Source organism: Gopherus evgoodei, chromosome 15 (assembly GCF_007399415.2).
Source record: "Gopherus evgoodei ecotype Sinaloan lineage chromosome 15, rGopEvg1_v1.p, whole genome shotgun sequence".
NCBI lineage: Eukaryota > Metazoa > Chordata > Testudines > Testudinidae > Gopherus > Gopherus evgoodei.
In genome coordinates this window covers 5,254,457-5,265,730 of record NC_044336.1, presented here as the reverse complement: position 1 = coordinate 5,265,730, position 11,274 = coordinate 5,254,457, and the positions used below count along the sequence as shown (strand labels likewise).

Sequence of the window (11,274 nt, the reverse complement as noted above, 5' to 3'; positions counted from 1 at the left end):
TGTTTCTCTTTGTTATGATCCTCTCCAGTATTCTCTGAGTGTCCTTAAAGCTGCTGATTTCTTTTGCATCTTAAGAAAATATTTTAAAGGTGTCTGAATTAGTTTTCAATGGGGGGAAAGGTCAACTTTTGGTACAGGCACAACATCAATGACCTACTCAGAGCAAATTCTGAGGAGGGGACTGGATGGCTCTTGGGGATGGAAATAGGATACAAACCCTCTCACGTATAAGTTCTGCCTTGGTCACAGTCATGATTGCTGTGCAATGGCCTGTATGGACACCGTTGGGGATTCAATTCACATTCCCCAAGGGCAGATTTCTCCAGTACAAAATCATAGTTGGGGCTCTTCCTAAATCTCAGAGGGCAAGCCAAGCACAGAAGGGCATGGGCACCACATTCCAGTGTCACATCACACATAAACACCACCCCAACCCCTGCCCCTCTCTCGCCAGGATGACACAAACTGATGGGTGGAGGTGGGTAAGCTTGAATTGCTGCTGCTGCCCATGTCACACCTATTCTGAGGCCATCAGTATCCTGAGCTGTCAATCCAGCATTTCCTCTGGCACTAAGGGGTCTCTTACTATGATGGATAAATCCAGTAATACAGGTTGGCTTGGGAAGGCTCCCACTAGACCAGTAATGACATTGGCTCCAATCAGAACAGAAATCCACAGGGCCAATAATGGTTTGCAATGAAAGGAGTTTAGTGCTGGCAAACCCCAAGTAGGTGCCCTCATGGAACAAGGTGAGAAGCTTCTCCCAGCATCTACCCTCCCCCCGCCCCGCCCCCTCCCCCGCACCATGACTAGGGGAAGCCCATAGCATAGTCCCCATCTGCACTCAACCCATAGCCTTCCAGTTGAGGTTGCCAACACATTGCGGTGGAGGGACCTGTCCATTGGGAACTAAACTAGCAAGGGGCAGAGGGTCTCACCCAGCCCCAATGGGGAATGACCTCCAGTGACTGGTAACTGTCAGCCACCCATCCCTTCCCACTCTCCCTGCTCTGGTTGGCTGGGCACGGGTGTGCAAGACCCTGTCCTGTGCAGCGTGGCTGGGTCCCGGGATAGTCTCTCCAGTCCAAGAGGTCACCGGGCTCCAGCCCAGCTCCGGCCCCTCCTCCCATGCCCAGGTGGTCAGGGCAAGCCCCGGGTGCGCGCGGATGTCTCTCCCCATCTGCCCCCCAGCGCTGCACAGCCCGGAACCCGGGACAGCCCTTCGGGCCAGGCAGCCCCAGCCGCGCACCGGGAGCCTGTGGCTGCCCCGACACCGCTCTGGCAGGACGGGCGCCGCTCGCCCGCCTCCGCCCCCGAGGAGAGCCCAGGGCCCGGGCAGGGGATCCCCGAGGCGAGCGCTGTCCCGGCCCGGCCGCCGCACCTGGGCCCATGTTTATTAAGCAGCGCCCCGTGGGCCGGTGACGCGAGCCCGGAGTGATGTCAGGAGCGAGCCTGGCAGCGGTGGGCGGACCTAAGGCTGGGCGCTCGGCTCCGCTCCCGCCTGTAGCGCAGGCAGCCGCCCGCTCCCCCCGCCACTCGCCGCCGAGCCGAGCCCGCTGCAGTCCTCTCCGGGCGGCATGGTAAGCGGGGCGCGGGCTCTGCACGGGCGGGCTGCAGGGGAGACGAGCCTGCCCCTGCGCCTGGCAGGGGCACTGCGGGGCGCCCGAGGGCGGCGAGCCACGGGATCCCCCAGTCGGGCATCCTCCGCCCCGCGCCTCAGGCACCGGTTTCTGCCGCCTCCCCCTGCCCCTAACTACCCCCACCTACCGCTAACTACCCCGTCTCCTTGCCCTGCCTCCCGCCCCAGCTCACCCTCCCCACCACAGCACCCTCGTGCCCCGCACACCCCGCCTGCGTTTGGCCCCGGCCCCTATCTCCCCCAGGCTCTGCACCCATCAGCTCCCCCTGCATCTAGCACCCCGCTGCCCCCGTCTGCCCCAGGCTCTGCACCCACCAGCTCCCCTCGCATCTAGCACCCTCTGCCCTCGTCTCCCCCAGGCTCTGCACCCACCAGCTCCCCCTGCATTCAGCACCCCGCTGCCCCCGTCTCCCCCAGGCTCCGCACCCACCAGCTTCCCCTGCATCTAGGACCCCCTGCCCCGTCTCCCCCAGGCTCCGCACCCACCAGCTTCCCCTGCATCTAGGACCCCCTGCCCCCGTCTCCCCCAGGCTCCGCACCCACCAGCTCCCCCTGTATCTAGCATCCCCCTGCCCCCGTCTGCCCCCCGCCCTTCCACTCTGAATCCCCTCATCCCGCAGCCCTCTCTCCTCAGTGCGAAGTCCTTGCTAGGGCAGGGCTGGGTCCCCTCATCCCCCGGGTGCCTCGTGGTGACAGCTCCTGTTCTCTGCCTCTTTCCCTCTTGTAGCTTCCTAGATCCTCCACTGGCTCCCTTGGTTCCCGGCTCCCCAACTCCCCGCCCGACACGCAGATCCCGCTCTCTGACCATCCCCTCTCCCCACTCCCCCGGCTCTGACTTTCCACCTCCCGCGGTCTGACCCCCCGGTCTCTGACCCCCTCTCCCGTCTCTCCCCAGCCCGTGGCCCGAGGAGCAGCTGCCGGGACTGGACGCGCCGATCTCCGCGGAACAGCCGGACAGGGCTCCGGCCAGCGCCTCTCGCTTCCTGCCGGGATGAAGGGGATTCTCCAGAGTGGGGCGTCGGAGCCTGGCGCCCGCCGGTGAAGCGCCGAGGCCGGGCGGCGGCACCTGCTGTGTCCGGGTCCCCCCATGGGGCGGCGGCGCCTGGGCCCCTGATCGCTCCGCCCGCCGACCGGCCCACGCCGCCCAGCTCCCCGCCATGGGCCGCCTGCCGCTGCTGCTGCTGGCCCTGCAGCTGCTGGCCCTGCTGCTGGCCGCGCCCGCCGCCGGGCCCCCCCGGCCCAAGGGCAACCGGACGCAGGGCGCGGCCCGCCGGCCGCCCCGCCCGCCCAAGGAGCTGAACCAGACGCTGGCCGGGCCTGGGGCTGCGGCGGCGCCCGGGGCGGCGAGCGGGGGCGGTGGCGGGACGGCCCCGGGCCCGGCGTACGAGACGTGCTGGGGCTACTACGACGTGAGCGGGCAGTGGGACAAGGAGTTCGAGTGCAACAACAGCCAGAGCGGGTTCCGCTACTGCTGCGGCACCTGCTACTACCGCTTCTGCTGCAACAAGCGCGCCGAGAAGCTCGACCAGGGCCAGTGCCGCAACTACCAGAGCCCCGGCTGGATCACCACGCCCGGCCTGCGCCCCGCGCCGCCCGACGGCAGCCAGCCCGACAAGTACGACCCGGCCAAGGACAGCACCAACGCCACGGTCTACATCTCCTGCGGCGCCGTGGCCTTCGTGCTGGTGGCCGGCGTCTTTGCCAAGGTGGCCTACGACAAGGCGCGGCGCCCGCCTCGGGAGATGAACATCCACAGGTGAGAGCCCGCATCTGGGACATCCCTCAATCCTCCCCCCCCCTGCAGCCCGCCCCCTCCAGGACACTCCTAGTCCCCACACAGCCCGCCCCCTCCAGGACACCGCCAGTCCCCACACTGCCCGCCCCCTCCAGGACACTGCCAGTCCCCACACAGCCTGCCCCGGGAGATGAACATCCACAGGTGAGAGCCCGCATCTGGGACATCCCTCAATCCTCCCCCCACCACACAGACCGCCCCCTCCAGGACACCCCCAGTCCCCACACAGACCGCCCCCTCCAGGACACCGCCAGTCCCCACACAGCCTGCCCGGGGAGATGAACATCCACAGGTGAGAGCCCGTGTCTGGGACATCCCTCAATCCTCCCCCCCCCTTGCAGCCTGTCCCCTCCAGGACACCCCCAATCCCCACACAGCCCGTTCCCTCCAGGACACCCCCAGTCCCCACACAGCCTGCCTGGGGAGATGAACATTCACAGGTGAGAGCCGTGTCTGGGACATCCCTCAATCCTCCCCCCCCTTGCAGCCCGTTCCCTCCAGGACACCCCCAGTCCCCACACAGCCCATTCCCTCCAGGACACCCCCAGTCCCAACACAGCCCGTTCCCTCCAGGACACCCCCAGTCCCCACACAGCCTGCCTGGGGAGATGAACATTCACAGGTGAGAGCCCGCGTCTGGGACATCCCTCAATCCTCCCCCCCTTGCAGCCCGCCCCCTCCAGGACACCACCAGTCCCCACACAGCCCGCCCCGGGAGATGAATATATACAGGGGAGAGTTCTCCTTCCACCCCATTGGGGACATCCTCTGCCCCCCCACCTCTGCCCGTGCCTTCTATAGAACACCCCCAGTCCCCACACAGCCTACCCCCAGAGATGAACATCTGCCAGTGAGAGCCCCTCCCATGCTGGGACATCTGTCAGCGACACCCTCTGGCACCATGCAGCCCACCCTGGGAGATAAACATCCACAGGTGAGATCCCACCTGTCCCTCCAGGACAGTGCCACACAGCCCACTCTGGGTGATGAACATCCAGAGGTGAGACCCCCATGGGACACTCCCCCAGCCTCCCTTACAGCCTGCTCTCTTCAGAACACCCCCTAACTCTCTGAACAGCCCCCAACCTCCAACACAGTCCATTCCCTCTAGGACACCATGTAGCTCCCCACATAGTCCACCCTGGGAGATGAACATCCACAGGGGAGCACCCTCTCTCACAGCCTGGCTCCTCCAGGATGCCCCCCTCTGGGACACCCCTAATAAACACACACACAGCCTTCGGGACATCCCTCCCCTAACCTCACCCTGGAGATGATTGTCCACAGTACAGAACCCCCTCACCAGCTGTATGGGGAACCCAACCCTCCCTCCACAAAGCATACCCCAGAGATGATCAGCCAGAGGTGAGACCCTAGGCCAAAGAAACCACTCCTTTCTGCCCCCTCCGGGATACCCGCCAGCTGGGATACACTTACCCTAAGTTCCTCAGCCTGCCCTGGGGTTGAACATCTGCAGCTCAGAGACACTCCCCCCCCCACTTCCCACTGATACACACACCCTCACCTGCCCCCCTACCACGACTCCCTGCCCTCTCTGGAGAGTGAACATGCACAGACCTCCCCCTCCCCAGCTCCCACCCTTCCATGTGCCTCAGCAGATGAACACACTCAGGTGTGGGGCACTCTTCGTCCTTGGAGGGACCCTCAGCCCTGTGCCCTAGGGCACTCTCCTCTCTGCTGCCACCCATCCCACTCCCCTCTACTTGTCATTCAGCACCCGGGCTCCTGGACAGTTCCCCCCACATACTATTCAACCAGGCCCCTGGCTGCAAAGTCCAGTGCCCTGGCCACTGAAAAATTCTCCCCTTGGCCCCTACACTGTCCTGAGCCTGCTGTCAGGTACGCTATCAGGACATTAAAGTGAGAAGTTACAAAAGCAACAACTGGCCTGTTCCCACTTTGCCTCTTAGCAAATCCCCCTGACAGAGATTCCAAAAGAGCATGTGGGGGCAAACAGTGTCAGGGGATTTTCCAAATAACTCAAGCTACAGGTCCTGTCCTGGGGGTCAGGGGAGTTAGGGAGGTATCTTAGTGTAATTTTTATTTTAAAATATTACATGCTTAATGCTTTTAATAGAGAAACTGTAGGAGACAAATTTAATACATTAGGTGTGGTGCTTAATATAAATCTATTTGGAAATATAAAGGTCAGATTTCCATGTCACTTTTCCTTAAGGAATGTCCTTAGCTGATTTCAATTTCTGGTGAGCTAGTACCTTAGAATGTTGTCTAGTACTGGAACTTTGTGTGTTCCTAGAGTTCCCAAATATAAACTTGAAAACAGTGGGACACGACTTCTGAAAAATGCATTGGAACACACTTTCATGGGAAGAAGCAAGTGTCTTTGGCAGATAATGCTTAATTTAAATCATCTTAATTAAAAATTCATTCACTGTGTTTATCAAAAAACCCTGACCACATTTTAAAGGCTGAAATAAAAATGTGAGCCACATAGTTTGGGGAGTGGAAATTTTAGCTTCTTACGGAAAGAAAAAAGTGTAAAGCGGCAAAAGAGGAGTTCTGTGTTTGATAGGAGTTTAAAATAAAATATATCTTCTGTCTCTAACTGTCTCTCATACATAAATTCTGAGATCCAAATTCTCAGCTGGCATACATTGCCATAGCTCCAACGAAGTCAGCAGAGCTATCCTGATTCACGCCTGCTGAGGAGCCCCCAACCAAAAACTTGTCTGCTGAAAGGAAAAGCTTTGCATGATTATGTAAGTTGCAGTGTCTGAATTTGAGCACAGATCCTTTGGTTCTAATTGTTGAACTTTGGTCATTTATGTCTGTACAATACAGGGGTTCCAAAGGCAGTCGCATCAGGAATAGATTCTTGTACTGTATATTTGTTTCTAGGAGGACTAGAGCATCAACTGCAGTACATTGTGTAGCTTCATTGGCTTCAGAACAGCTATGGCCGTTTATGCCAGCTAAAACCAGCTGCAATTTATAAATGTAGGGCATGATCCAACTCCCATTAGTGAGTCCCCTTAACTTTACGGGAAGGGGACTTGGGCCCCAATAATGGTCTGTCTTCCCACTAACTGTGATCCAAGGCTTCCCCTGACATTATTTGTGCTAGTGTACTCCCGTGCCCGTTGGAATAATAGGCAGTGTTGCTAGACTTGTCTAAGTTATTCTTGTAATTTCCATTCCTTTGATGCCTCCTTTGCTTTATTTAGATAAGTACTGGTAAAAATGAATCACCTGCGTGTGGATGAGGGGTATGAATGGCAGATCGAGTGCTCGAAAAGCTTGATTTCCAGAGCATTTTAAAGAACTGTTTGACTTTTATTATTATAATGTGGTAGCTGATAAAGATTATACCTCTCATAGATGTTTAACCTAAATTTGATCAACATGGCACACTGGTTTAAATATTATGAAGCATATCTCCAACTGATAGGGGGATGTATGGTCTATGGAATTGTGCTGTTTGCATCCTAAACATAATGTAAATTTATAGAATAGAACTGTGCACCTTTTGTCCCTGAGAATCACAGCTGAATGATGGGAATAGTGAGGAAAAAACAGTGTTGTCAGGTGTATACATACATTTGGGTCTATGTCAATCTGAGTTGTATTTAACATCTGGAATAATGCACTGGACAGATGTCAGTTTACATTATATATTAGGGTGTGCATCCCACCAAAATCTTCCTAGTGAGGTGAATGACAGTTTAAACAGAAATCAGAACCTTCCCAGAAATAGCTCAAGATGGACCCAAGTTTGCCCCACTGAAGTCAATGACAAGATTCCCACTGACTTCAACAGGAGCACGATCAAACCCGAAAATACAATTTGCAATGAAAAGCTACAGAGGGTGGTTTAACAGAGCGGTGTGGAGATGCCATGTGAGAACTGAGAAAGTTCTCAGCTATCTTTTTCAGCAGCAGCATTAGCCCATTTAAAAGAAGCTTTTCTGTAGCTATCAAGCTCATGTGTGGCTTTAGATAGAATGGCTGGTTTATGCATGCATCACTACCATAGGAAACAAGCAGCTGACTCTTCATTGGGCACAACTGAAAATTTGATCTTATCTTTTTTTTTTAATACCCCAGGATGATACCTGTAAAGTAATTAGTGGTGCCTCTGTGGTTTTCAAATAAGCAAGAACAATGACAATATTATGGTTGATTTGTAAAAATAACATGTCTGGATAAGCAGAAGCTAAAATATATCCAGAACTGTGGAAGTAGTTGGACTATTTCAAATGAGTTGACTTTTAGAATTTTTTAAAATCTTTCTGCCTAACCTGAAAAACTGACTCGTGGCTTGGTCTCAGTTCACCACTCTGGAGTTATGCAGTCATCACTAATGCATGGTGTGCTCTAGATATAAACTACTGCTGATTTCTAACATTTTTGTCTAACCAGTGTTTTCTTTTGGATTTCTCTGCAAACATGTGCAGAGATGATGGCAATTTCTTTCTGCATGGGCTTTTTTTAATTACATATGGCCGTGTCGTCATTTAAATGAAGAGAGTCAGTTACAGAATCCTTGATGACAACAAAATAGGAAGCTCAGTTGTTTTTAAAAGCCAGAATCTGTTTCTGTAGCATATATGGATGACCCAGAATCTCCTCTTCTAGGAGTCATGACCCCAAATCCCCATGTTGCAGTACATAAATAATTCAGTACTGGTAGTATTGCCCCATGACTCCTGTTTAGCGTTCAGCAGAAGTAACTGCTCCACTCATTTGTTCAGGGACATTGCAAAAACTCTTTATATTTCTGTGGCAGGTCTGAGAAATTTAGCAGACTGGTATCCTGAGGACTAAAGCACCTCCTCCACTAGCCAGAGCCGGGTAAGAAAGACAAAGGTGCTTATGGTTGCACTGGGGTACCAGCAAGGTCCATAGCTTGGTAAGAAGCTCAGATCTGCTCTCCCTGCCTCCTCTAACTGCTGAAAAGAAGGGAGACTGCTGCAGCTGTACCAAGGTGCTAGCCCTGGATCCTGCTTGGAGGCTCCATCTTTCATATCCACCTCTGGTTACTACGTCTGATAAATTTGAAGCTCTATTCCATTCTGGCTGCACACATTGAATAGTAACTCAAGAGCCTGCTGCTACTGGGAGAGCATAGGGTTGTCACTACTCTACCCATCTTCCATGTCATCTTGGATGGTACAAGGAGGGAAGCGGAGAGATGCTTCTGCTACTCTACCTCTCCCCACCTCTGTTTTTTGCATCCTCCTTTCCATGGATAAATCCAGTGGCTGTTTTTGTGGCTGTTCATAGCTGTCCCAAGTAGCAGCAGCAGTAACCGCAGTGAAATGAACCATTCTCTTGTCAATTTAACTGGTCTACTTTGAGGCAAAACTCTGAGCAACATCAGAGGCACTGGAGCTTTCTGTCTGCAGATTCAGGAAGACTGCACTGTATCATATCAGAGTTGGTTCACATTTGGAAGGTTTTCTTCATGAGTAAATGATGGGTTAGAGAATTCTCCTAATTCTTACATCCTGCTTGATGGCTTAAGCTTCCATGCTTGTCAGGGAAACCTCTAGTGTGTAGGCAGATGGATTTTTCAAGGCCTGTAGCTAATCAAATAGGTGAGATGTGTAAAAGTACTCACAGGGTTGGTTTTTGCTAAACCCAAGCCAGGACTGGTTCAGATCCAATGTCCAGTTATCTGTACCCTGACAGTTGAAGGACACGGGTTTTGTGTATGGTTCTTTAGTCAACATCAGGGGAGCAGCACTTCAAGCTAGGCACGTCCCCGGAGCAGTGAAAGAGAGTTAAGAACACATATCTTTTCAGGTGGATTGTCCAGCTGATTTTATTTCTCTGTCACTTCTGCTCTTTTCTTCCTCTTTCCGCTGAGTTCTTTTTATGCTCTGCTCATTCCACATTCTCCTCTGCTGTGTCTCATTTATCTGACCCGAATATCTCTTATGCACACTCTCTGTCCTGCTTCCTACTAACTGTTTCCCACTGATGATGCCTGGCTCCCTTCTTCTCCAAAGGGTCCTACTACCTTCACTACACTTAATTCAGTCCTCTCATTCTCCAATTCAGAATTGCCTATTCCCAGCTGCCCACTCCAAAGCCCCACCCTTAAAGGAATATTATGGTTCCAGCATCCCATCCTTTATCTGAAGAAAATGGTATATTGACCAAAAATCACTGCTTAACTAGCAAAGTGAGGTAAAGTTTGTCACTCGGTGTGAACCCTGTTACATTTCACCTTAGTAAATATAACTTTCCTCTCTCACACTTGTACCATAGTAGATTAAATGAAGCTATAGGCCTAAGTCAGTGGAATTAAGTGTTGTGTAAAAACAAAACAAAACAAAACCTTGAAATCAGAATCAGGCCCCATATAGGTGTGTTTGTTCATGTGTCCATGTATGAGTAATTTTTCATTCTGCATCCAGGAGACTTTAAACAGCCACCCATAATCTCTGGTCACAGTTTGCACGGTCCAATGACTACTGTTTGCCATGGTTTCTCTGCTGCTGCTGCATTCTGAAGAATTGGACTCTGGTTCCGTAGTGGAAGCTGGTTAACTGCAGCCTCCCTTCCTGAACTTCTCCCAGATGTAGCATCATTTTCTGTAGTAATTCTCAAAGGTCAAGTTCCTGACTCCAGTATTATTTAGGACCCTGATGCCACTTCGTTTTCTTCTGCGATAAACCTGTATGAGGGCTTTGAATGTGCTGTTTCTCCTGTTCTTGACTGCTATATAAGCCTCTGAATCCAATTTAGTTCATAAATTACCTGCTCTCTAATTACTATTCTCTACTGCTAATAGCCGATCACCAGGTAACAATGGATTCAAGTTCAGCTTTGGTTTCCAATCATGATGTTTCCTCTGGTATACTGGACTGTTCAAGTTCTTAACTACTAATTGATCTGACCCTTTGAGGACCAGAAACCTTTTAAAATATCTTTTCTAATTCTGAGTGACTTTTGAATCTTCTCTTAGCTATCATGGCAGCATAAAAAAGAGTTTTCTTTTGAATAAACCTAGTTTTCTTTGCCATGATAGGTCCTATTTTCACACCCCTAAGGTGTGTACACACAATATCCAAGCAGATATTTGCTGCAAACATATGTTCATCCATACAAATACCTTCTGAGTCATGGAGCGGCATATTCTGCATGCACGGTTACTGTTATGCCCTAGCAGGTCTACTGTACGAGCACAGTATAGACACCTGTCTTCTGAACATTCAATTGGGTATGTGCTAGGCCTAGATCCACAAAGGTATTTAGGCTCCTAACCTCCATTGATTTCAGTGGAGGTAAGGAGCCTAAATACCTTTGTAGATCTGGACTTAAGTGTAATTCATGCAGTTTTCATAACCCTGAAGTTTCTTGGAAAGTCTCCTATCCCCTTTCTCCTCTTCCTCCTCCTCTTGGTTTATCTCTTGTACTTCGTTGCTCTTCTGTGGAGGGACACTTTTTCAGTTGCTTTGAGTATCTTTTCTAGAAATCTGTCACTTCCTTCAGCCATGCCACCTTGCACTGTGTTCCTTTTGGCTCTCCTGAGCTAGGTAAGGATCTGGTGAGTTAATATTTTGACAGGTGTATTCAAGAAAAACATAGGTACTGCAGGAAGTAGTGTTGCTGATACAGTAGGTGGCAGTGTTCTCTCTGACTCAGCACACACATACTACTCCAGAATGCTGCTAGGGAACAGTGCTGCTGGAGCCACTAGTTTGCTGATGAGATGCAAATCCAAAGTCTTATGGCCATCTGTGGTCATTAAGTAGCCCAGGGCACTTTTCTGTGAGAGAGAGGCTATTAGCCCTGGTATCCTGGCCATGTTCCATCCAACATAATTGCACTCTGCTGACAAACTCCACC

The 11,274-nt window shown here is 52.3% G+C and overlaps 1 protein-coding gene across 1 annotated transcript in view; it reads left to right on the top strand.

The window, feature by feature from the left end:
* The first annotated feature begins 2,631 nt into the window (after positions 1-2,631).
* Positions 2,632-11,274, top strand: part of SHISA6 (shisa family member 6) — a 406,826-nt gene continuing 398,183 nt past the window's right edge. The window contains exons 1-2 of the mRNA XM_030534874.1: positions 2,632-2,670; positions 2,834-3,396. Coding sequence (XP_030390734.1) covers positions 2,632-2,670; positions 2,834-3,396 — 602 coding nt within the window. The remainder of the gene's footprint in view (positions 2,671-2,833; positions 3,397-11,274) is intronic.